Genomic DNA, 27,953 nt, shown 5'->3' with positions numbered 1-27,953 from the left:
AGTGACAGCAGCCGTAGGGTGCACCTGCCTCCCACACACAGTGACAGCAGCAGTAGGGTGCACCTGCCTCCCACATACAGTGACTGCAGCAGTAGGGTGCACCTGCCTCCCACACACAGTGACAGCAGCAGTAGGGTGCACCTGCCTCCCACATACAGTGACAGCAGCAGTAGGGTGCACCTGCCTCCCACACACAGTGACAGCAGCAGTAGGGTGCACCTGCCTCCCACACACAGTGACAGCAGCCGTAGGGTGCACCTGCCTCCCACACACAGTGACAGCAGCAGTAGGGTGCACCTGCCTCCCACATACAGTGACAGCAGCCGTAGGGTGCACCTGCCTCCCACACACAGTGACAGCAGCTGTAGGGTGCACCTGCCTCCCACACACAGTGACAGCAGCAGTAGGGTGCACCTGCCTCCCACACACAGTGACAGCAGCTGTAGGGTGCACCTGCCTCCCACACACAGTGACAGCAGCAGTAGGGTGCACCTGCCTCCCACATACAGTGACAGCAGCCGTAGGGTGCACCTGCCTCCCACATACAGTGACTGACAGCAGCAGTAAGGTGCACCTGCCTCCCACATACAGTGACAGCAGCCGTAGGGTGCACCTGCCTCCCACATACAGTGACTGACAGCAGCCGTAGGGTGCACCCGCCTCCTACATACAGTGACAGCAGCCGTAGGGGGCACCTGCCTCCCACATACAGTGACAGCAGCAGTAGGGTGCACCTGCCTACCATACACAGTGACTGCAGCAGTAGGGTGCACCTGCCTCCCACACACAGTGACAGCAGCAGTAGGGTGCACCCGCCTCCCACACACAGTGACAGCAGCCGTTGGGTGCACCTGCCTCCCACACACAGTGACAGCAGCAGTAGGGTGCACCTGCCTCCCACACACAGTGACAGCAGCAGTAGGGTGCACCTGCCTCCCACATACAGTGACAGCAGCCGTAGGGTGCACCTGCCTCCCACACGCAGTGACAGCAGCAGTAGGGTGCACCTGCCTCCCACATACAGTGACAGCAGCCGTAGGATGGACCCGCCTCCCACATACAGTGACAGCAGCAGTAGGGTGCACCCGCCTCCCACACAGTGACAGCAGCCGTAGGGTGCACCTGCCTACTACACACAGTGACAGCAGCCGTAGGGTGCACCTGCCTCCCACACACAGTGACAGCAGCAGTAGGGTGCACCTGCCTCCCACATACAGTGACAGCAGCCATAGGGTGCACCTGCCTCCCACATACAGTGACAGCAGCCGTAGGGTGCACCTGCCTCCCACATACAGTGACTGCAGCAGTAGGGTGCACCTGCCTCCCACACACAGTGACAGCAGCCGTAGGGTGCACCTGCCTCCCACACACAGTGACAGCAGCAGTAGGGTGCACCTGCCTCCCACATACAGTGACTGCAGCAGTAGGGTGCACCTGCCTCCCACACACAGTGACAGCAGCCGTAGGGTGCACCTGCCTCCCACACACAGTGACAGCAGCAGTAGGGTGCACCTGCCTCCCACATACAGTGACAGCAGCAGTAGGGGGCACCTGCCTCCCACACACAGTGACAGCAGCAGTAGGGTGCACCTGCCTCCCACATACAGTGACAGCAGCCGTAGGGTGCACCTGCCTCCCACATACAGTGACTGCAGCAGTAGGGTGCACCTGCCTCCCACACGCAGTGACAGCAGCAGTAGGGTGCACCCGCCTCCCACATACAGTGACTGCAGCAGTAGGGTGCACCTGCCTCCCACACGCAGTGACAGCAGCCGTAGGGTGCACCTGCCTCCCACACGCAGTGACAGCAGCAGTAGGGTGCACCTGCCTCCCACATACAGTGACAGCAGCCGTAGGGTGCACCTGCCTCCCACACACAGTGACAGCAGCAGTAGGGTGCACCTGCCTCCCACACGCAGTGACAGCAGCAGTAGGGTGCACCTGCCTCCCACACGCAGTGACAGCAGCAGTAGGGTGCACCTGCCTCCCACATACAGTGACAGCAGCCGTAGGGTGCACCTGCCTCCCACATACAGTGACAGCAGCGGTAGGGTGCACCTGCCTCCCACACACAGTGACAGCAGCAGTAGGGTGCACCTGCCTCCCACACACAGTGACAGCAGCCGTAGGGTGCACCTGCCTCCCAAACACAGTGAAAGCAGCCGTAGGGTGCACCTGCCTCCCACATACAGTGACAGCAGCCGTAGGGTGCACCTGCCTCCCACATACAGTGACAGCAGCCGTAGGGTGCACCTGCCTCCCACACACAGTGACAGCAGCAGTAGGGTGCACCTGCCTCCCACATACAGTGACAGCAGCAGTAGGGGGCACCTGCCTCCCACACACAGTGACAGCAGCAGTAGGGTGCACCTGCCTCCCACATACAGTGACAGCAGCCGTAGGGTGCACCTGCCTCCCACATACAGTGACTGCAGCAGTAGGGTGCACCTGCCTCCCACACGCAGTGACAGCAGCAGTAGGGTGCACCTGCCTCCCACACACAGTGACAGCAGCAGTAGGGTGCACCTGCCTCCCACATACAGTGACAGCAGCCGTAGGGTGCACCTGCCTCCCACACACAGTGACAGCAGCAGTAGGGTGCACCTGCCTCCCACACGCAGTGACAGCAGCAGTAGGGTGCACCTGCCTCCCACACGCAGTGACAGCAGCAGTAGGGTGCACCTGCCTCCCACACACAGTGACAGCAGCAGTAGGGTGCACCTGCCTCCCACACACAGTGACAGCAGCAGTAGGGTGCACCTGCCTCCCACACACAGTGCCAGCAGCCGTAGGGTGCACCCGCCTCCCACACACAGTGACAGCAGCGGTAGGGTGCACCTGCCTCCCACACACAGTGACAGCAGCAGTAGGGTGCACCTGCCTCCCACACACAGTGACAGCAGCAGTAGGGTGCACCTGCCTCCCACACACAGTGACAGCAGCCGTAGGGTGCACCTGCCTACCACACACAGTGACAGCAGCAGTAGGGTGCACCTGCCTACTACACACAGTGACAGCAGCGGTAGGGTGCACCTGCCTCCCACACACAGTGACAGCAGCAGTAGGGTGCACCTGCCTCCCACACACAGTGACAGCAGCCGTAGGGTGCACCTGCCTCCCAAACACAGTGAAAGCAGCCGTAGGGTGCACCTGCCTCCCACATACAGTGACAGCAGCCGTAGGGTGCACCTGCCTCCCACATACAGTGACAGCAGCCGTAGGGTGCACCTGCCTCCCACACACAGTGACAGCAGCAGTAGGGTGCACCTGCCTCCCACATACAGTGACAGCAGCAGTAGGGGGCACCTGCCTCCCACACACAGAGACAGCAGCAGTAGGGTGCACCTGCCTTCCACACACAGTGACAGCAGCTGTAGGGTGCACCTGCCTCCCACATACAGTGACAGCAGCCGTAGGGTGCACCTGCCTCCCACACACAGTGACAGCAGCAGTAGGGTGCACCTGCCTCCCACACACAGTGACAGCAGCAGTAGGGTGCACCTGCCTCCCACACACAGTGACAGCAGCAGTAGGGTGCACCTGCCTCCCACACACAGTGACAGCAGCAGTAGGGTGCACCCGCCTCCCACACACAGTGACAGCAGCAGTAGGGTGCACCTGCCTCCCACACACAGTGACAGCAGCAGTAGGGTGCACCTGCCTCCCACACACAGTGACAGCAGCAGTAGGGTGCACCTGCCTCCCACACACAGTGACAGCAGCAGTAGGGTGCACCTGCCTCCCACACACAGTGCCAGCAGCCGTAGGGTGCACCCGCCTCCCACACACAGTGACAGCAGCGGTAGGGTGCACCTGCCTCCCACACACAGTGACAGCAGCAGTAGGGTGCACCTGCCTCCCACACACAGTGACAGCAGCAGTAGGGTGCACCTGCCTCCCACACACAGTGACATCAGCAGTAGGGTGCACCTGCCTCCCACACACAGTGACAGCAGCCGTAGGGTGCACCTGCCTACCACACACAGTGACAGCAGCAGTAGGGTGCACCTGCCTACTACACACAGTGACAGCAGCCGTAGGGTGCACCTGCCTACCACACACAGTGACAGCAGCAGTAGGGTGCACCTGCCTCCCACACACAGTGACAGCAGCCGTAGGGTGCACCTGCCTCCCACATACAGTGACAGCAGCCGTAGGGTGCACCTGCCTCCCACACACAGTGACAGCAGCTGTAGGGTGCACCTGCCTCCCACACACAGTGACAGCAGCAGTAGGGTGCACCTGCCTCCCACACACAGTGACAGCAGCCGTAGGGTGCACCTGCCTCCCACATGCAGTGACAGCAGCCGTAGGGTGCACCTGCCTCCCACACACACAGTGACAGCAGCAGTAGGGTGCACCCGCCTCCCACACACAGTGACAGCAGCAGTAGGGTGCACCTGCCTCCCACACACAGTGACAGCAGCCGTAGGGTGCACCTGCCTCCCACATACAGTGACAGCAGCAGTAGGGGGCACCTGCCTCCCACACACAGTGACAGCAGCCGTAGGGTGCACCTGCCTCCCACATACAGTGACAGCAGCCGTAGGGTGCACCTGCCTCCCACACACACAGTGACAGCAGCAGTAGGGTGCACCCGCCTCCCACACACAGTGACAGCAGCAGTAGGGTGCACCTGCCTCCCACACACAGTGACAGCAGCCGTAGGGTGCACCTGCCTCCCACATACAGTGACAGCAGCAGTAGGGGGCACCTGCCTCCCACACACAGTGACAGCAGCCGTAGGGTGCACCTGCCTCCCACATACAGTGACAGCAGCCGTAGGGTGCACCTGCCTCCCACACGCAGTGACAGCAGCTGTAGGGTGCACCTGCCTCCCACACACAGTGACAGCAGCAGTAGGGTGCACCTGCCTCCCACACACAGTGACAGCAGCCGTAGGGTGCACCTGCCTCCCACATACAGTGACAGCAGCAGTAGGGTGCACCTGCCTCCCACATACAGTGACAGCAGCAGTAGGGTGCACCTGCCTCCCACATACAGTGACAGCAGCCGTAGGGTGCACCTGCCTCCCACACGCAGTGACAGCAGCTGTAGGGTGCACCTGCCTCCCACACACAGTGACAGCAGCAGTAGGGTGCACCTGCCTCCCACACACAGTGACAGCAGCCGTAGGGTGCACCTGCCTCCCACATACAGTGACAGCAGCAGTAGGGTGCACCTGCCTCCCACACACAGTGACAGCAGCAGTAGGGTGCACCTGCCTCCCACATACAGTGACAGCAGCCGTAGGGTGCACCTGCCTCCCACACACAGTGACAGCAGCAGTAGGGGGCACCTGCCTCCCACACACAGTTACAGCAGCCGTAGGGTGCACCTGCCTCCCACACACAGTGACAGCAGCCGTAGGGTGCACCCGCCTCCCACACACAGTGACAGCAGCAGTAGGGTGCACCTGCCTCCCACACACAGTGACAGCAGCTGTAGGGTGCACCTGCCTCCCACACACAGTGACAGCAGCCGTAGGGTGCACCTGCCTCTCACACACAGTGACAGCAGCAGTAGGGTGCACCTGCCTCCCACATACAGTGACAGCAGCCGTAGGGTGCACCTGCCTACTACACACAGTGACAGCAGCCGTAGGGTGCACCTGCCTCCCACATGCAGTGACAGCAGCCGTAGGGTGCACCTGCCTCCCACATACAGTGACAGCAGCGGTAGGGTGCACCTGCCTCCCACACACAGTGACAGCAGCGGTAGGGTGCACCTGCCTCCCACACACAGTGACAGCAGCAGTAGGGTGCACCTGCCTCCCACACACAGTGACAGCAGCCGTAGGGTGCACCCGCCTCCCACACGCAGTGACAGCAGCTGTAGGGTGCACCTGCCTCCCACACACAGTGACAGCAGCAGTAGGGGGCACCTGACTCCCACACACAGTGACAGCAGCCGTAGGGTGCACCTGCCTCCCACACACAGTGACAGCAGCAGTAGGGTGCACCTGCCTCCCACACACAGTGACAGCAGCAGTAGGGTGCACCTGCCTCCCACACACAGTGACAGCAGCAGTAGGGTGCACCTGCCTCCCACACACAGTGACAGCAGCTGTAGGGTGCACCTGCCTCCCATACACAGTGACAGCAGCAGTAGGGTGCACCTGCCTCCCACACACAGTGACAGCAGCAGTAGGGTGCACCTGCCTCCCACACACAGTGACAGCAGCTGTAGGGTGCACCTGCCTCCCACACACAGTGACAGCAGCCGTAGGGTGCACCTGCCTCCCACACACAGTGACAGCAGCAGTAGGGTGCACCTGCCTCCCACACACAGTGATAGCAGCAGTAGGGTGCACTTGCCTCCCACACACAGTGACAGCAGCTGTAGGGTGCACCTGCCTCCCACACACAGTGACAGCAGCCGTAGGGTGCACCTGACTCCCACACACAGTGACAGCAGCCGTAGGGTGCACCTGCCTCCCACATACAGTGACAGCAGCAGTAGGGTGCACCTGCCTCCCACATACAGTGACAGCAGCCGTAGGGTGCACCTGCCTCCCACATACAGTGACAGCAGCCGTAGGGTGCACCTGCCTCCCACACACAGTGACAGCAGCCGTAGGGTGCACCTGCCTCCCACATACAGTGACAGCAGCAGTAGGGTGCACCTGCCTCCTACATACAGTGACAGCAGCCGTAGGGTGCACCTGCCTCCCACACACAGTGACAGCAGCCGTAGGGTGCACCTGCCTCCCACACACAGTGACAGCAGCTGTAGGGTGCACCTGCCTCCCACACACAGTGACAGCAGCCGTAGGGTGCACCTGCCTCCCACATACAGTGACAGCAGCCGTAGGGTGCACCCGCCTCCCACACACAGTGACAGCAGCTGTAGGGTGCACCTGCCTCCCACACACAGTGACAGCAGCAGTAGGGTGCACCTGCCTCCCACACACAGTGACAGCAGCCGTAGGGTGCACCTGCCTCCCACATACAGTGACAGCAGCAGTAGGGTGCACCTGCCTCCCACACACAGTGACAGCAGCAGTAGGGTGCACCCGCCTCCCACACACAGTGACAGCAGCCGTAGGGTGCACCTGCCTCCCACACAGTGACATCAGCAGTAGGGTGCACCCGCCTCCCACATACAGTGACAGCAGCCGTAGGGTGCACCTGCCTCCCACACGCAGTGACAGCAGCAGTAGGGTGCACCTGCCTCCCACACACAGTGATAGCAGCAGTAGGGTGCACTTGCCTCCCACACGCAGTGACAGCAGCCGTAGGGTGCACCTGCCTCCCACACACAGTGACAGCAGCCGTAGCGTGCACCTGCCTTCCATACACAGTGACAGCAGCTGTAGGGTGCACCCGCCTCCCACACACAGTGACAGCAGCAGTAGGGTGCACCTGCCTCCCACACACAGTGACAGCAGCCGTAGGGTGCACCTGCCTCCCACATACAGTGACAGCAGCTGTAGGGTGCACCTGCCTCCCACACACAGTGACAGCAGCCGTAGGGTGCACCCGCCTCCCACACACAGTGACAGCAGCCGTAGGGTGCACCTGCCTCCCACATACAGTGACAGCAGCAGTAGGGTGCACCTGCCTCCCACACACAGTGACAGCAGCCGTAGGGTGCACCTGCCTCCCACACACAGTGACAGCAGCAGTAGGGTGCACCTGCCTCCCACATACAGTGACAGCAGCAGTAGGGTGCACCTGCCTCCCACATACAGTGACAGCAGCAGTAGGGTGCACCTGCCTCCCACACACAGTGACAGCAGCTGTAGGGTGCACCCGCCTCCCACATACAGTGACAGCAGCAGTAGGGTGCACCTGCCTCCCACACACAGTGACAGCAGCTGTAGGGTGCACCTGCCTCCCACACACAGTGACAGCAGCAGTAGGGTGCACCTGACTCCCACATACAGTGACAGCAGCCGTAGGGTGCACCTGCCTCCCACATACAGTGACAGCAGCAGTAGGGTGCACCCGCCTCCCACACACAGTGACAGCAGCCGTAGGGTGCACCTGCCTCCCACATACAGTGACAGCAGCCGTAGGGTGCACCCGCCTCCCACATACAGTGACAGCAGCCGTAGGGTGCACCCGCCTCCCACACACAGTGACAGCAGCCGTAGGGTGCACCTGCCTCCCACATACAGTGACAGCAGCCGTAGGGTGCACCTGCCTCCCACACACAGTGACAGCAGCCGTAGGGTGCACCTGCCTCCCACATACAGTGACAGCAGCCGTAGGGTGCACCTGCCTCCCATACACAGTGACAGCAGCCGTAGGGTGCACCTGCCTCCCACACACAGTGACAGCAGCCGTAGGGTGCACCTGCCTCCCACACACAGTGACAGCAGCAGTAGGGTGCACCTGCCTCCCACACACAGTGACAGCAGCAGTAGGGTGCACCTGCCTCCCACATACAGTGACAGCAGCAGTAGGGTGCACCTGCCTCCCACACACAGTGACAGCAGCTGTAGGGTGCACCCGCCTCCCACATACAGTGACAGCAGCAGTAGGGTGCACCTGCCTCCCACACACAGTGACAGCAGCTGTAGGGTGCACCTGCCTCCCACACACAGTGACAGCAGCAGTAGGGTGCACCTGACTCCCACATACAGTGACAGCAGCCGTAGGGTGCACCTGCCTCCCACATACAGTGACAGCAGCAGTAGGGTGCACCTGCCTCCCACATACACAGTGACAGCAGCCGTAGGGGGCACCTGCCTCCCACATACAGTGACAGCAGCAGTAGGGTGCACCCGCCTCCCACACACAGTGACAGCAGCCGTAGGGTGCACCTGCCTCCCACATACAGTGACAGCAGCCGTAGGGTGCACCCGCCTCCCACATACAGTGACAGCAGCCGTAGGGTGCACCCGCCTCCCACACACAGTGACAGCAGCCGTAGGGTGCACCTGCCTCCCACATACAGTGACAGCAGCTGTAGGGTGCACCTGCCTCCCATACACAGTGACAGCAGCCGTAGGGTGCACCTGCCTCCCACACACAGTGACAGCAGCAGTAGGGTGCACCTGCCTTCCATACACAGTGACAGCAGCTGTAGGGTGCACCCGCCTCCCACACACAGTGACAGCAGCCGTAGGGTGCACCTGCCTCCCACACACAGTGACAGCAGCCGTAGGGTGCACCTGCCTCCCACATACAGTGACAGCAGCTGTAGGGTGCACCTGCCTCCCACACACAGTGACAGCAGCCGTAGGGTGCACCTGCCTCCCACATACAGTGACAGCAGCCGTAGGGTGCACCTGCCTCCCACATACAGTGACAGCAGCAGTAGGGTGCACCTGCCTCCCACACACAGTGACAGCAGCCGTAGGGTGCACCTGCCTCCCAAACACAGTGAAAGCAGCCGTAGGGTGCACCTGCCTCCCACACACAGTGACAGCAGCAGTAGGGTGCACCTGCCTCCCACATACAGTGACAGCAGCAGTAGGGTGCACCTGCCTCCCACACACAGTGACAGCAGCCGTAGGGTGCACCTGCCTCCCACATACAGTGACAGCAGCCGTAGGGTGCACCTGCCTCCCACATACAGTGACAGCAGCAGTAGGGTGCACCTGCCTCCCACATACAGTGACAGCAGCAGTAGGGTGCACCTGCCTCCCACATACAGTGACAGCAGCAGTAGGGTGCACCTGCCTCCCACACACAGTGACAGCAGCCGTAGGGTGCACCTGCCTCCCACATACAGTGACAGCAGCAGTAGGGTGCACCCGCCTCCCACACACAGTGACAGCAGCCGTAGGGTGCACCCGCCTCCCACATACAGTGACAGCAGCAGTAAGGTGCACCTGCCTCCCACACACAGTGACAGCAGCAGTAGGGTGCACCTGCCTCCCACACACAGTGACAGCAGCCGTAGGGTGCACCTGCCTCCCACATACAGTGACTGCAGCCGTAGGGTGCACCTGCCTACCACATGCAGTGACAGCAGCCGTAGGGTGCACCTGACTCCCACACACAGTGACAGCAGCTGTAGGGTGCACCCGCCTCCCACACACAGTGACAGCAGCCGTAGGGTGCACCCGCCTCCCACATACAGTGACAGCAGCAGTAAGGTGCACCTGCCTCCCACACACAGTGACAGCAGCAGTAGGGTGCACCTGCCTCCCACACACAGTGACAGCAGCCGTAGGGTGCACCTGACTCCCACACACAGTGACAGCAGCAGTAGGGGGCACCTGCCTCCCACACACATTGACAGCAGCAGTAGGGTGCTCCTGACTCCCACACACAGTGACAGCAGCAGTAGGGTGCACCTGCCTCCCACATACAGTGACAGCAGCCGTAGGGTGCACCTGCCTCCCACATACAGGGGTAGATTTATTAAGCTCGGTGAAGTGATAAAGTGTCTGGTTTTTATCACCGGCCAATCAGCTCCTACCTATCAATTTTCAAATCAAGCCTATAACTTCACAGGTAGGAACCGATTGGCCGATTTATAAAAAACAGACAGTTTTTCACTTCACCGAGCTTAATAAATCTGCCCCACAGTGACAGCAGTGTGTGCAGCGCGTGTATTGTGTGCAGCGTGGGCAGTGTGTGCAGCGTGTGCAGCTTGTGCAGTGTGGGCAGTGTGCGCATAGCCCAGGACCAACAGGCTGACCGGCGCAGAAGCAGGCGTCACACACCCTCCCTGAGAACGCTTCGGTTACGCTTGCATTTACCCTGACACACCTTAATAACTGACCGGGTGACACCCACAAATGGCGGCTTCCTGTCAATCAACTTGCGCATGACCAACGATGAAAATAGACGCTGGACTTTATCACAAGATGGTCTCGCGCAAGCGTACTGCGAGTCACATTCATATGCAGTCATTCAGTAATCACCCGGACAGAGACTTCACAGCCCAGCGATCAGGTCTGAATAAGCCCCTAAATTCCCTACAACATGTATATGCACACACAGACACACACACACACACAGACACACACACACACACACACACACCCATACATATGGGTTCATTTTTGTCTGGAGCCAAGTATCGTTTTGGATCATGGAAGGAAACCGGAGTACCAGGGGAAAACAGGCACACAGAGAATATGCAAACTCTACACAGATAGGATACTTGTGTGAATCAAACCCGAGACCTCAGTGCTGTCCATTACACCAACTGTGCTGCTTTGCACCTACTGCCTCTTGCATGACACATTTAGTCGTCTCATGATTGTGATTGTCCTTAATTATTACCAACTCACTAACATCGTTTGTTTTGTAATCTTTTAAAAATACTTATGTACAGAACTGGAAAATTCACCGCAATTAAATTGCAGATTAGTGGGGTGGTCATCTTAACCCCTTAACCTTTAAAACCCTTAATTACTGATGTCCATGATTGATCAGTTCTGTGAGTTATTAACATCCCATTTCTGTGTGCCAGTAATTAAATAGATGAACTGTCAATTATTCTGTTTAGTATTTAAAAACAAAGTCTATCCATGTACGCCTCAAACACCATGGAATTACAAAAAAATGGCAGCTACCCAGGGGCCCTCGATTCTAGGGGCTTCCGAGCAGGTGCTGAAGGCAAAGCCAGTGTTGGAACGGTTCAGACTGTGAGTTCTCCCAGTTTTTTCTGCTGTTTTTTTTTTTTTTTTTAAGGAGCAATCATTTAAACAGCAAAAGCAGGTTAGTTTTGCTGTGTTAATGTCTGCCACTTTAAATAAAACAGCAGAACTCGCACAGAGCCTCGCGCTTCTTCCTTCTCGTACGCTATTGCATTCCCCCCATTGAACTTGGATGGCCGGAGCTATCCACCAATCAGAGTTTTCACAGCCATTCACTGTATGAAAGCCTGTGGAAAGATGGCGGATGTTAGGTTTTAATAAAAAATTGATTCCAGTGAATGGGTGTTTAAATGCCCCAGTGCATTGCTTTGCCCAGGACCTCCAATTCTGTAAATAGGGACTCTCCCACCAACACGTAGAAATGTGCAAATTAGTCCATTTAGAGCATTAGTCATTGCATAGGGAATACAAGAATATTAGGAGCACCTGTCATCGTTATTATGCAGGAGAGTTTTTATTTCCTCAAATGTATATAGAAATATATGATCTCGTAAAAATACAGAGATTTATACAGTCTCAATGATGTTACAACAATGTGTCCCAAGATGCATTATCTTACCCGTCTATTAAGTTTGCAATTGGGAAACTATACCATGCATTTCTTTTTACATATTAAAACATTGTTTGCATTCTGCGTAAAGAATCAATTATTAATTTCCTTGGAGAGCTGATTACAAGCTGAGCTGAAGGTTCAGAGACAGGAATATCAAACGGCCATCTCTGAAAAGTTCCTCTGATGTCACAAGTGACACAAACATTGGCAAGTGATGAGGGTCCCAGAGATATGTGTGCATACGGTATCCCCATGGAAACAGCTGTGGGTTACTGTGGTGGAGACTCAGGGGTAGATGTATGTATGAAGCAGTGATAAAGGAGGAGAAGTGATAAAGTGCCTGGTACTTTATCACTGGCCAATCAGCTCCTAACTTTAAGTTACAGGCTGGGTTTTTAAAGGGGCAGTTAGGAGCTGATTGGCCAGTGATAAATCACAAGGCACTTTACCACTTCTCCTCCCTTATCACTGCTTCATACATCTACCCCTCAATTACTGTAGGTGTGAGAATAAGCATCGGGGCTATGGAACAGTGGTGTTATATACCTATACATTATGAGGCACATAAAGGGTTTTTTGTGTCTATGTCCATGTAGGATGACATGGGCACCATAAAAGTGCATACCTCCCAACTTCTGCCGAGCTCGATGCGGGAAATGGGGTGTGGTCTAATCTCGGGGGCGTGGCCTATACTCGCGGCTCTCCCGCGAGGCCACGCCCCCATTTTGCCGCTTTGGGGGCATGACCCAGAGGCTCTGTGAGGCTCTAGCCATGCCCCCAGCCCCACAGCGTTTATTCCCCGCTGCTTAGCAGCCGTCAGGGGGGACTCCCAACAGCCCTTCGGGCACAAAGCTCAACCTGAATTGCTGATTGATGTCATAAAAGAATGTAATGACCATGTGTAATGCAGACAGCAGATGCTGCAATGTCTCAATCGTCCTGTGGTTCCATCACGTCCAGCCCAACAATTTCTGCAATACCTGATACGGAAGACAGAAGGGAATTCATATGCCTGCCAGAATGTATACTAGTAGGATGTGTCTATCAGCCAATACATTGGTTTAGGCTGATTCTACCCTACTGGGGACAGCAACAGCTAATTAGGTGGTGGGCTGTACCCAGGTGTCACTAACCGAGAGGTGTCACCAAAATGCCAGCTCCTGCTCAGTGACAGGTGCTGCACTGTAACATTATATGCAGCATCTGGCTCCTGTTACTGTGTAGGAGCCGGCACTACAGCCATAAAAACATTGTATGAGACCACAGTGCTAGAAATGAGGGTTTGGAATGTGAGACCATAACTCTCCCACAATGGGATGGGCTTGACAGTTGGCCGGCATCTGTGCCTTGAGTTGCTGGTGATGGGCTGACAGTTGGCAGGCATCTGTGCCTTGAGCTGCTGGTGAAGGGCTGGCAGTTGGCCAGCATCTGCGCCTTGAGTTGCTGGTTATGGTCTGGCAGTTGGCCGGCATCTGTGCCTTGAGTTGCTGGTGATGGGCTGGCAGTTGGCCGGCATCTGTGCCTTGAGTTGCTGGTGATGGGCTGACAGTTGGCCGGCATCTGTGCCTTGAGTTGCTGGTGATGGGCTGGCAGTTGGCCGGCATCTGTGCCTTGAGTTGCTGGTGATGGGCTGGCAGTTGGCCCCTAGCTTCACCTTTCGATTAATTGTTTAGGCAAGAAGCCATACAATGTGTAGCGATGTTCTTTTTTCGCCGCCATACATTTTCCCTTCCAATTATTTGAATAAAGCTGACTCTTTCACCAACCAATACGTCTCTGTGAAGCGTATGCATCAATTCTTGGAGAGAGATGAAGTGGTGAAAGATAGCCTGTAACAGGGCAGTTAGGAGCTGTTTAGCACTTTATTTCTCTACACCATGGTCTATGTACTAAGGGGATGATTCAGGGGCCGAATTCAGCCACGTCTTGATGGTGGGTCGGTCTGAACATTCACATTCGCGAGCGCCTTTGACAACTATCACGGTCTGGAAGCGCATTTCCCAGCAATCTAGGACCTTTTAGCTTGGACATTGGGTGTACACATTGCTTAGGTCGCCGGCACAGCTGATCCTAACAATAATTACTGTCAGATTAGGTGGTGTTGGTGACACTGAATGTTATATCTTTAACATGACCTCCTGTATGAGCAGAAAATGACCCATTTGTTCCTTCTGTATTGCAGGAGATTTACCAGTGGTGCGGATCCTCATGTAACAAATATGAACGCTTTAAGGCCGCACAGGTCGCCAACGGAATCCGCGACAATGAGAGAAATGGGAGATCGCAGCTGATTGTTGTGGAAGAAGGAAGTGAACCGAGCGAGCTGACAAAGGTATATTTTATGTATTGGCATTGTAGTGGAAGGTTCCTATCATTTACCCTGCACAGTACCCCTCCCCTGCACAGTACCCCTGCCCTGCACAGTACCTCTGCCCTGCACAGAGTACCCCTGCACAGTACCCCTGCCCTGCACAGTACCCCTTCCCTGTACAGTACCCCTCCCCTGCACAGTACCCCTGCCCTGCACAGAGTACCCCTGCCCTGCACAGCACAGTACCCCTGCCCTGCACAGAGTACCCCTGCTCTGCACAGAGTACCCCTGCTCTGCACAGTACCCCTCCCCTGCACAGAGTACCCCTGCTCTGCACAGTACCCCTCCCCTGCACAGTACCCCTGCCCTGCACAGAGTACCCCTGCCCTGCACAGCACAGTACCCCTGCCCTGCACAGAGTACCCCTGTCCTGCACAGTACCCCTGCCCTGCACAATACCCCTGTCCTGCACAGTACCCCTGCCCTGCACAGAGTACCCCTCCCCTGCACAGTACCCCTGCCCTGCACAGCACAGTACCCCTGCCCTGCACAGTACCCCTGCCCTGGACAGAGTACCCCTCCCCTGCACAGTACCCCTGCCCTGCACAGTACCCCTGCCATGCACAGTACCCCTGCCCTGGACAGAGTACCCCTGCCCTGCACAGAACCCCTGCCCTCCACAGAGTACCCCTGCCATGCACAGAGTACCCCTGCCCTGCACAGTACCCCTCCCCTGCACAGTACCCGTGCTCTGCACAGTACCCCTGCCCTGCACAGTACCCCTGCCCTGCACAGAGTACCCCTCCCCTGCACAGTACCCCTCCCCTGCACAGTACCCCTGCCCTGCACATTACCCCTGCCCTGCACAGAGTACCCCTCCCCTGCACAGTACCCCTCCCCTGCACAGTACCCCTGCACTGCACATTACCCCTGCCCTGCACATTACCCCTGCCCTGCACAGTACCTGTGTTCTGGCTTTCAAAGGAAATTGGATAGATATCGGATTGGATTTATCCATGTGTGGACACCTTTACACTGCAATTTACCTTTCAGTTGTGCGCACCCCTCCAAATCTAATCTCTCCATTACATCTGCCCCCTGCAGCGCAGCATGATGTTACGCAGGGGCACAATTACTTGTGTGTCTTTGCTTTACTTCCCCATAAGAATCAGGCCCAGTATCTATGTGTGCATACATTACGAGATCCTCGCCGCGTCATTGTGTAAGTACTGAGAGGAAGTGGGAACTAGACAGCCAGCGATGTGTAGCACGCGAACAGGTAGTTTGGTCTGAGAATGTCTCTTTTCTACCACATCCTATTACTGCACAGCTCAGAGTCCCATGCTACAGTATACCAATATTTGCACAACAGGTTAAAGCTTGGTTGCCAAAAAATAAAGACCCCTTAGGGTACTACAGACACTGAGAGGATCTCTATTTACCAGCAGCTGTGAAAAAAAAGGGGGAGTCATCCCCACATATTATTACTAATAGGAAAAAAAAATAGGAAAAACACATCGCTTAATCTTTGAGGAAGAGTCAATCATTTTGCTGAAGGGATGAAAGTATAACACGTTTATTAAAAACACAACAACATTTTGTTATAAAATGATCAATAGCAATAAATTGATTATAATAGGGTGGGTGGGGATATGGACTCTAGTAATTGCGGTGCACTTAATAGGCATTGCAGGCAGGGGGGTCTGTGGGACCTTGTAGCCTTGTCCACTGCTGTCCAATGCATGAAATACAGGCATTGGACGGTGGGGCGTAGTCACCCGGATGTGATGATGCTGGCCACGCCCCCAAGCGCAACATTTCATCTGTGGCCCCGCCCCTTTTCCATCCATCAGTGGCCCTGCCCCCCCACTGCCACACTGAACTGGCTGCCCTCTCTCTGAGATGGTAGCCATAAAGTAGGCAACCCTGGCAGAAATTAGGAATTGGATATCCCAAATTGGCACAGTCTCAACACTCTTGGACCCCAATACCGTAAGTGTTGAGACTGTGCCAATGAGCCTCTGGGCCCCCACTGGCAATAATCCAGCCCTAGAAATAATGCTGGGTCTCATGCAGGGCCAGTGTAAACTCTCTCAGCACCCCAGGAATGCAGCTGCCGCCTATTGTCTGCTCCACGGCACGGGGGGAGTTCAGGCGCTGTTTGCAGTGATCCATGGAGGGGGGGTGCGGGTGCGGCACTGACAGCTTCTCACACCTCTCACCCGGTCTGGAGGGGGACGGGGGAGAGAGAGAGAGAGACAGGGGAATGCTCACCTGGCTCCACGGGGGGTGCAGCGGCCACCACTTCCATACGGCACTACAAAGTGCCGCCCTCCAGGGGCCGGTGCCCTAGGCAAATGCCGAGAGCTAGTGGTGGCGCCAGTCCTGGTCTCATGTGTTAAGCACAAATAGGCAGCCCGTATTCCTGAGGTTACATTGCCTCTACCAGCAGTTAGGAGCACATGTTGCATCCTTGTTCCGAGATGACTGGAGCAGAAGGGCTTCAGTGGTTTGCATGTATGCGGTTATAGCTGGTAGCGTGCTGCTGTCTGAATCACCCGTCTGAGGTTTTGTCTGTATACTGACATGAGATTTACATCTAGGTTAGATCATGGTTGGAACCCCCTCACATAGGGAAATGCTGCACTGTGTAACACTTACTCAATAAAAGTATTTAGCAAATAAGGGTGGTGGCATCTCTCCTGACCAGCCTGCTTGGCAAACCTGGCATTCACACTTGGCAGCACGCTGTGCTTCGCTACAGCTGATAGTGATACACCGCAGCTGTTGTGTAGCTGCAATGACTTTTAGCACAGACACAACTGGACAGCTGCAGATTGCCCACCGTCTGTTTCTTTAGGCTGACACTTAGGGATAGATTTACTAACACTTATAAAATGAAAAGCAGCACTGTTGCCCATAGCAACCAATCAGGTTCTACCTATCATTTCAAAATCTGATTGGTTTCTTTGGGAACACATTCAGTGGCCTGTTCTAGGAACTTTAGTAAATATATCCCTTAAGGTGCAACGCATTCCAAAAAGGCAGCTAGATGGTTGGTTTAAACGATAACCGGGTAGTGTCTGCGTGCAAGCGGTCATCAGCTGTTTTGCACTCATGACCCGGAAAGATGGACAAGTACCCTGCAACCGTCTCTGCTGCGCACGGACCCGCACATCAGATATCACACACATGCGATTGGGCCAATATCACTCTTTTTCTCTGCCCCATCCGTTGAAATCGGGTGAAATCCGTCCTTAAGGGAAGAGATACTGCTAGACGAGAGGTGATGTGGAACGGAGGTCATTCAGGTTTTAGTGTCTCACCTTGGTTACTAATATACTGTATAGTCTGTCATTCTCGTAATGTGATCATAAACACAAAAAGCATCCAATGAACTGGAGTTTTATGAGCAGTACTTACCTGTTGCTATGACACAGCTGTCCCTAACAACGTCATATAGAGAAGCTTTAAATGGAAATGTTAGCTATGGACTTTCGGCCCGATTCAGACCTATTCGCTCTGCTGCGAATTCGCAACCCAAGTGGTTATTAGACAACTGTGCATGTGCACGGAACGCTGTGTGCGTATGTGAGCCATTCGTACAAAGACAGCCAGGGCGGCTCGCAGGGTGATTTGCATTTTCTGGGAGTGCCTTAGAAAAACGCAGGTGTTCCCCGGCCGCTGGGAGGGAGGGCCGCTGATGATGTCATCACCAGCGCTGTGTAAGTCTACGCTGACTCTGCGCTGCAAACAGAGGGGTAAACCATTCGATGCTAAGTGATCGCGATGCTAAGCGTCGATGCTAAGTGATCGCAAATGGTTATCCCCTCATATGCAGCCGTGCACATGGGCAGGATTTCCAGGAGTGGGGCTTGGCTCCAATACAATCAATTGTTGTTATTTTCTGAGAACACCTCCTAGGCCGAGTGTACACAATATAACAAAACCCTGTGTTATACTGATGAGCTTCAATAAAGGTGAAACGGAACTGCCTGTCTCTAGGAGGGAATTCTAAGCAGTTGACCATGCCATGCTTTATGTATCCATAGTGGGTCCTGTTTGGACCTATATTGGACATCCCAGCTGGGGCGGTGCAAGGTTTTACTCATCTCCGCCCTTTACAACAATGCAATTCATGTCATCATGAAGCAAGGGCGGAGTCATGATAATGCGGGACATCAGGACTTATCCACTGAAGGAGAAAGTGAAGTGGGATACAAGAGAGTGGCCAACTTGCCCCTAACACATTTCGGGAGAGTAAAGGGTTTACTCAAAGACCGTCCATTTAAATAACGTCTTTTTCTCAGATGTGGCTACTTCTCCGGCTGTCTGTAGGGAACAGCTTAAGACTAGGTGGAGCACCTTGTAGCCTACACAACCAGATGACCTTCAAGCCAACGAGACTGTGTATTTATACACAATATGACCCGTTGTACACAGCTACAGTACATGCACAATTATTCCAATGTGTTATGTATTTCCAGTAAATGTCATTGCATATATTATTTTATCTGTCAATCATCACGTGTGACTCATAGAACCGGATCACCCGGTTTACACCGCTCAATTTCCTGCTGCCAAAGGATGTATTCATGTCTTACATAAAAGTACGGCACAATGCAAAAACCTGTTCAGAGAGATCATTTATTGCATGCTGTAACATTGCATTTGTGCTGGGGGTCTGTCCGGTGCTGAACCGTTTTCCACTGTTCTGACATTTTGTAGTAATCTACAGAGGCGTAACTCTGGGAGACAATGGAGTCATCTGCTGCTGGCCTCCTGCTCCCAAAGGGGCACCTCTCCTCCCCTGCTAGTTTAAATCAGTTCATTTAAATCCCTTGATAACACTTCTATGGCGGACTCCCCCTCCTAATATAAGTTTTACAAGTGTCAGACCCTGTATTAGAACCCATGACCTGTCTTACTAGGACACCTTACTGATTTAGCTATTTGGGGGTCACCAATATTGATCTTGCCTCCGGGCAACTGGGACAAACTTACGCCACTAGTAATCTAGAAATGGTGTGCAAATGTCAACACAATGGCCCTTATTCAGATCTGATTGCAATACAAATTTGTTCTCAAAATGGGCAAAACCATGTGCATTGCAGGTGGGGCAGATGTAACGTGCAGAGAGAGATAAATTTGGGTGGGGTGTACTCAAACTGAAATCTAAATTGCAGTGTAAAAATAATACAGCCAGTATTTATCCTGCACAAGAACAAAATAACTCACACAAATCTAACTCTCTCTGCACATGTTACATCTTTTTTTTTTTTATTGAAAAGGCAAATCTTTATTGTGCATAAAGAAAGCAAAAAACAGACGGTAACATTTAGACATATCTACTGTGTCGCAGCACAGCCAAAACACAGCACACATGCAAAACTGTATAGTACATTTCATGAAATACAGTATAAGAAATCAAATACCTCAAGACATGCTATGCACTATGCATTCTAACCTTAAACAATCATTGACTATGGATAAGACTATGGGTGGAGGGAAGGGGGGTGAGGGAGGGGGAGTCACGTTGCCCGAAGCTTTATTGACCAGACAGACACATATAAGGGGAGGGCAATAAATAGACAGGACATCAATAAAACAACAGACATCGTGAAATGGGGGAGTGGGGCCACGTCACAGTTCTTATCACTCAGTTCAATGGGGAAAGGGCCAGAAGAAGGGGGGGTTAATCCTCTTCTTCCTCAGGGCTATCCCGGATGGAGTAGTCTCTGAGCAGGCTGTGGATCAGCCTGCGGCAGTCCTGCACGGACATCCTCTCCCTCCTCAAAATGAGGCGATTCCTGGCAAACCACACAGCGTCCTTAAAACAGTTTATAAGGCGCCAGGCTTCCTGGGTCGCCCCAACAGTGTGTGTGCCGGGGAACAGTCCATAAAGCACCGAATGGTACGATAGGTGGCTCCTGGGCACACAGTCCTTAAACTCAGTCTCTAGGGCATCCAGCAGCAACTGTGCATAGGTGCAGTCCCAGAAGAGGTGCATAGATGTTTCCTCGCGAACGAGGCACCAGGGACAATGTCTGTACCTACACAAGTTTCGGGAGGAATGACCGGTGAGGCAAACCTCCCTGGATGGCCATCCATGACAAGTCTTTATGTCTATTAGTCAGTCTCTTGGATGCCACGTACTCCCAGACAAACTTAACAGTTGCCGCCGGGAGCCCTGGGATCGATTCCATAGTGTCTCTGGCTCTGATGAGCTTGTGGACAGTTTTTGGCTTCCACAAGTCGGGTTTCAATCCCTCCAGTTGGTGTTCCCTCACAAACTTGGACACGTCCAGGTAGAACCACGGAGTGGTCCAGTTGTAAGGGATGGAGCTGTCCCACTTGTCCCATTTAAGGGTCCTCCACAATGGTAGGAGGAAGAAGCGGGACATGGAGTTCCCCGCAGAGCCGGCACAATTTTCAATCAAAGTTCTGCGGATGCAAGTACATACAAAGAAGGCTCTCAGCATAGTTGGAATGTCTGGAATGCCTTTGCCACCTTTGAGGGGATCCTTGTACATAATGCTCCGCTTCACTCTGTCCATTTTGGAGCCCCAGATGAAGTGGAAAGTGGCCCGGGTAATGGCCTTGCAGACCGCAGTTGGCGGCGGCCAGGCCTGGGCTGTGTACTGCAGGACGGGAAGAATCTCGTTCCGCAGCACAAGGGCTTTCCCCTCGATGGAAAGGTCTCTGAGGCTCCACAGTCCAATTTTCTGTCTCACTGTCGCAAGTTTCTCATCCCAGCACTTCCGGGCGGCTCCATCATCACCGAACCAGACTCCCAGAATTTTGATGAGGTCCGGTTTGACGGTAAGTGGGAAAGGAGCCGAGGACGACAGGTGCCAGTTTCCGAAGAGCATGGCCTCTGACTTCCCGCAGTTGACTTTTGCCCCCGAAGCACGGCCGAAGTCCTCACAGGTCTGGACGAGTGCTGCCACCGAGCGTTGATCCGCGCAGAAGACAGTGACGTCGTCCATGTACAGCGAGCACTTGGCCACTGGGTGGTCTGGACCTGGTGCGGTGATCCCTCTGATCTCTGGATTCTGTCTGATGGATAGGGCCAGGAGCTCTATAACACAAACAAAAAGAAGAGGTGAAAGAGGGCAGCCTTGTCTGACCCCAGAGAGAACCGGAAAGGGGTCAGTCTTCCAGCCGTTCACCAACACCGTGCTGTGGATATCAAGGTACATAAGGTTAACATACGAACAAAACAATTCACCAAGACCAAATTTTCGCAGCACCTTACCCATCAGCTCGTGAGAGACACGGTCAAAGGCCTTTTCCTGATCAAGACTGATCAGGGCCGTGCGCACATTACGATCTTTAACGTAATGGACCGTGTCCCTGAGGAGGGCAAGGCTGTCTGCGATCCTGCGGCCAGGTATACCACAGGTCTGATCCGGATGAACAATCTGTCCGATGACAGCCTTCAGCCTATTGGCCAGTACCTTGGCGAGGATCTTGTAGTCCACGTTCAGAAGAGAGATGGGCCTCCAATTTTTCAGCTCACATCTCTCCCCCTTCCGCTTATACAAGATCGTGATCATCCCTTCCCTCAGCGAAGGAGGCATTTTTCCCTCCGCCACCATCTCCTCATACAGCTCGAGCAGGTCCGGGCCGATTAGATCCCACAGCGCTACATAGAGCTCAGCTGGGAGACCATCGTTACCTGGAGTCCTGCCTTGCCTAAAGGATTTGGTGGCAGAGAATACCTCCTCCAGCGTCAGGGGAGCGTCCAGCGCCGATCTGCCTGCAGGATCAATAGGGTTAGTGATACCTGACAGGAACTTGTCGGCCATGTCGTTGTCAGTCGTCTTAGGGGAGTAGAGGTCGCTGTAGTAGTCGCGGACGACCTTCATCACGCCCTCCTTCCCCTGTCTGGGAATGCCATTCTCATCTCGCAGTTCGGTCAGGGGCGTGTGGCCAGAGTGGAGTTTCCTGAAAAAGAAAGAAGAACACGTCTCACCCTTCTCCAGATTCTCCACCTTGGAACGGAAGACGATACGTCTGGACTCCTCCTCAAAGTGCCTTTTCAGGCTCTTTTTGGTCTCATCCAGGTCGTCCTTCACGTCCCAGCCGCACCGCTGGAGGTCCACCAGGGACTGGAGCTCACGCTGCAGATTTCTGAGGTTCCTCTTACGGTCGCATGCCTGGATACGCCCCTTGACCTGAAAGAAACTGCGGATGTTAGATTTGGCATATTCCCACCAGTCAGACATACAGTCAAAATAACATTTGTCATTTTTCCATGTGATGTAGGCATCCTTAAGCTCAGCCAATACCTCCTCCCTTTCCAGCAGGGCACAGTTCAACTTCCAGGAGCCTGGGCCAGATGGAAAACCATGGCCCAGAATTCCTTGGAAGAGAATGGCCCTGTGCAGCAGCAGCAGCAGCAGCGCCGGGTAAGGGAGGGAGGGGGAAGCCGCCGGGACCAGGATTGGACCCGCTGACTCACCGCAAAGGACAACTCTTAACGCAAGAGCTGTCCTTTGCCATAATTATCGCATATGCGATAATTATGTATGCGAAGGGGGGCGGAGCTGGGGTGCGGATGTGGGCTGTGGCATCTGACGCATGCGTGGCCCCTACTGAGTGCACATGCACAGTGGTCACAGGGAGGGTTCTGGGGGACCTGTCTGCAAGCCATGTATGTGATGTATAATATCTAACCCCGGAAAAATAGCAGCAATTATTATTTGATGAATGGGCCTCCGTGTTGTACTTTCGGTGGAGGACCACGTGATAAAGTGCGTTTCGCGCAAAATAATAAAAACTATTACACGCCTGAAATTGGCCTATGCATTGGCATGTTCACTGCGAGACCAACTCTACACAAAACTCTTCAGAAAGTTTTCCTTAGATCTTATGCAGGAACAATGTTAACAATATTAACGTGGTCTTTTGTTTCCATGAAGTTTGTGGTTACATAAAGCAAGGCCTTCAGAGGATTGCAGCCTGGAATTCTTAGGCTGTGAGGCTGTGAGGTACTGTATGATCCATTCAAGATGTCCCTGGAAGGTTTCTGATCCTCATGCATTCATACAGGACATGATTAACCCTTTTGTTGTCAGTGGCCTGTGACTAAACTGAACACTACTTTTGCATTTTCACACTGATAGGAACAACTTGTCTTAAGTTTTCCCATGTCTTTTATCGGAGGGGGAGAGATGGGGATTTTTGGAACTCGGTCAAGGAAATATTATTGCTATTTATGGACAGTGGGCCTCACTCAGACATGATAGCAAAACCATGCTGCACTGATGATGCAAATTGCGTCAGCGTGCCCCTCCCCCCCCCCCTCCACGGTGCAATGCCTGCAATACTGGCATTTCACAATGGTGGGCGTAGCCACAATGATGCAATTGCAATGGCCCGCCCCCCCAAGACTTAGATGTTGAGCTCTGCCTAAGGCTCCGCCCCTTTTCGCAGCACACCAGTTGGCCACCCCTGTCTTTCTCTACCTGGCTGCTGGATCTACTAAACTGAAAATGTGTTAAAAACCCTGTTACTAAGTAGTGCATGGAAAGATCCTGACCATTTATCCTAGTATTATGGGCCCACCATTTGCCTGATCAGCAGCAAGCATCCATCGGTATATGTAGTTGTTGGGCCCATTGCAGCTGGGTCTTTATATTTCCTCTGTCTCCTCCCCATTTTATCTCTGTTCCTGTCTTCCTATTTTATGTGTCCATACAATACCTTGGGCGGGATGCACTAACATCCGCAGCCCCTTACCACCCCCCGCCGCCAGCTACCGCAGAGATACTAATCGCATATGCTCTAACTTATGCGATTAGTGATAAGAACTGCCCTTTGCAAAGCAGCCAATGGGGGATGAGCGGGTCCCCGACAGCTCTCCCGCCTCCTCCTGCCCGGCTGCTGCTGTGGGGCTCCGCCGCTTCACTGTCACTGGTTCGGGCAACACAGCAGAAGGCTGCCCGGACACAGGTGAGGGAGGAACCATGGGGGTCTTGCTGGCGATACCCCCTGCAGCAATAGCCGGCATGTGGGTTTTCCTTTATACCAAAATGCAGTAAAAACCCGATATTGGGGTTTTTACTGCATTTTTGTTATAGTGCATCCCGCCCTGTATCTCTCACTGAGCGGGATGCACTAACATCCTCCGCCACACATCGCCGGCATTCGCATTGTTAGTAATCGCATATCCACTAACATATGCAACTATTAACGCAAAGAACAGCTCTTGCGTTGCGTTGTGACCGGTGATGTGCAATGGGTCCCTCCTCCCTCCCTGGACCCTTACCCGGCTGCTGCTGCTCGGCCAGGGCTCCTCCTTTTCCTCCCAGGGAGGAGGTCACTGGTCCGGGCAGCACAGCACAAGGCTGCCTGGCCGGGGGGGGGGTTAGCCGGAGCGGATTGGTAGGGGTCGTGTGGGGTGGTGGGGCAAGTGAAGGGAAGCCCATAGGCATCTATGGGGTTACACCATCTAGAACTGTTTTATTCTGTCTTACCCACTTTCTCTGTCAAACTTCTCTCCCCCTCTTTCCCTTGTGTTTTTCCCATTCTATCTCCCCTCCAATTTTCTGTCTCTCCCTCTTTTTTCTTTCTCGCACTGGTTTCTTTCTGCTTTCAAATCCTGTGGTTAAATCTATAAACAATTGGTGGCTTTGAGAATGAGGGAATAAGCCACCAGCCCAACAATGCTTGATATTGGATTGGTTTGCACCAGTAGCACTTTCATGCACTATACGACCGTTAGTCATTTGCAGTAATGGAGTACGGCAGATGATGTAAATGAAAGTGCAACATATTTTCCTTCACGGCTCCCCAGATACCACAATTGATTGATGTTAGCAGAAGCGTTATAATCTGGTGCTTCTGCCTATTCCCCATACATTCATCTGCAACGCAATTATCCGGTTCCCTAATCCGTTAAAGGAATGGCCATAATTAATTCAGTCGCACCTACAATGTGTTGTGGTCACATTGGAACAGTCCATGATCAACACAGTGCCCTTAGGAAGACTGTAGCCACCAGGGGTGGATTGGGGAATAAAAGTGGCCCTGGAAAATTTATGGAAGTGGCCTCATGGCGGCACCAAATCAAAAATACTAGCCACATTGGGAGGGAAATCCCTTCATAACTGTTGACTGCCAGCCTTGAGCAATGCCACCTTAGGCATCACCTATGCGGTCTATGCTTTGGCCATGCTAAAACTGTTGCAGGGCATGCTGGGATGCGTACTTTAAACTGAATGCATGGAGTATTAATGAATGTCACCCCTGGAAGTAACTGCTCTCAGTGCCTGCCTGCATTACACACATGGGAACTGGCTCTGGTACAAAGCACTGTTTGCACTGTAGGTGGATGTTATAGTTGTTTGTTATGTCACATTATTTACCTATCGCTGACTTCCAGCTGGCCAGTAATTAGTGTCAGTGGGCTGGAGTGCCCATACAATCAACATCCATTGCCATCCACATGCAATCTCCTGAGTAACCTGGAGAAGATGGATATAATCCATAACCCACATCCACTATTCTCTGTGATCCCTAACAGCGCTGTCAGATGCAATAAATAATAAAGATGTTCATAAATGATGATGTTAGTTTTGCAAGTTACTTTAACCCCCTGGGTCCTAGTACACCGGATACGGCAAGTGTACAGCAGGGCTGGTGCTGCAACTCTGCAGCTGTACTATAATTAGTTAAATTAGCCACAGAATTGACTTGCCTACTTAGTCTCTGGCTGCCCTCTCCGCCCTCTCAGTATGGCAGGGGGCGGGGCCACCACCGGGAGTGAAAAGGGGCAAGACGGGTGCGGAGCCACAGGAGGAGAGCATGGTCAGAGTGACAGCTTGGGTGCGTGGTCAGAGCAAACACATAATTTTAGCCATGCCCCCTACCTGGCAATGCTGTTATTTCAGGCATTGACCCATGGCCCCCGCCACCTAGGGGGGGAGTCGCGGGAGCCGCACAGCTGTCTGGGAGGGTTGCCACCCGTTCCGGGAGGGTGACCCAATTTCTGGGACCCTGTGGATCAGGGAAAGGTGATTTAGCTTAATAGACTCCTCCCCCCTTCCCCCCTATTGAGAATTTCTGCAAGGTAACCCACGATTCTGGGTAAGCTACAGAATCAATATATTTCCCCACCGTGTGAACCCCTGATTTTGCAGCTTTCTCACAGATTTTTCATCATTTCCTCATGAATTCACGTAGGTGGGAATTACTAATTGGATATGGGGTTAATTCAGACCTGATCCCTGATTTGCAGGGACCTGCAATCAGATGGGAGTTCTATTTGCTTTGGGCAACCAATCACAATTAGCACCTTTTAGAAGATAATAGGTAGACTCTGATTGGGTACCCATAGCAACATCCCATCTGAAATAGAAGTCCTATTTCATTAAATATACCCAGAAATGTTTTACAGTTACTGGTACATCATGGGCTGATAGCATCAAAACAAGCCTTGAAGTGCCACCTCCCACAAGTACAGTGGAAATGTTTTACCGTTCCTGGTACATTACGGGTTCATCATATCAAAACAGTGCCTCAGTGCCTAATGGGAAGTTCGCCACTGAGTCTGACCCTTCCACAACTGTGTGACAGGCAGGCTGATAGGGGGCCATTGCTGACATCACACACTCCCATATAATGCCTAAGCACGCCTGTATTTTCCCTGATACCCCCAGGAAACAGCCAGTTACCATCCCCCAAACGCCAACTTCCTGTCAGTCAAATTGCAGGGGGGTGGTAGCAATTAGATCCATATGCTATTTTTGTCGCTTTTTTGGCGTACACATGTGCAGTCATTCGATAATCGAAGATTGGGAATTCGCACAACATCAACACATGAATCGGGACCATGGTTCACATCTTGGCATTTGGCCCCATTAGCTAACACAATCTTTAGATAGCTTTAGACCATTGTAGCCCTCTCTGGTACAAAGGCCTATCACTGGTGCATGGATAATTACCAGAGTGCAATAGCTGAGCGGGGCCTATACCGAGATGCGATCATGTCGCTGTTTAGCCTTCTGAGGTGACCTCACTGTATACAGCTTACAAGTAAATGGAAGAGAATCTCCGCTGATTATCTGTCACCACCTTTCCCTCTACTATGTACAGCCATAAACCTTTACATAGTAGAGGGAAACCACCTGTCATATAACCCGCCACCAGCAAGCTGAGCTCTTATCTCCGGCACACCGAGCCCAGCCCAGACTTTGTGCTGTAGCTGATAAAATAATGCTTCTGTCAATGTTTTCCCAGGATTTATGATCATTATATGAGCTGGGTGAATGTAGTGCGGAATGTGAAATATAGCAATAAATGCTGTATACCTAAAAATAATGTCCACAGGAGAACACGTGTGTTATAGTACAGTGTGTCACTAGGAGTGTGTGTTTCCCATGTAAACGCTACACACACAAACACACACATATATATATATATTATATATATATATATACACTAGTAAGCCCGCTTGAAGCAAATGCTTCAAAAGCTAGAAGATGTAGTTTCACTTGCTGCCAACAGATGGCAGT

General features: G+C 53.6%; 1 protein-coding gene across 1 annotated transcript in view; it reads left to right on the top strand.

The window, feature by feature from the left end:
- Window positions 1–27,953, top strand: part of SCIN (scinderin) — a 101,819-nt gene that overhangs the window by 41,782 nt on the left and 32,084 nt on the right. The window contains exon 4 of the mRNA XM_083186815.1: window positions 14,302–14,451. Within this exon, the coding sequence (XP_083042941.1) occupies window positions 14,302–14,451 (150 nt within the window). The remainder of the gene's footprint in view (window positions 1–14,301; window positions 14,452–27,953) is intronic.

The sequence above is a fragment of the Crinia signifera genome, chromosome 5 (genome assembly GCF_055691185.1).
Source record: "Crinia signifera chromosome 5, ASM5569118v1, whole genome shotgun sequence".
NCBI classification, from domain to species: Eukaryota; Metazoa; Chordata; class Amphibia; order Anura; family Myobatrachidae; genus Crinia; species Crinia signifera.
The sequence above is the reverse complement of the archived record's forward strand: the minus strand, read 5'-3'. Positions and strand labels throughout refer to the sequence as shown.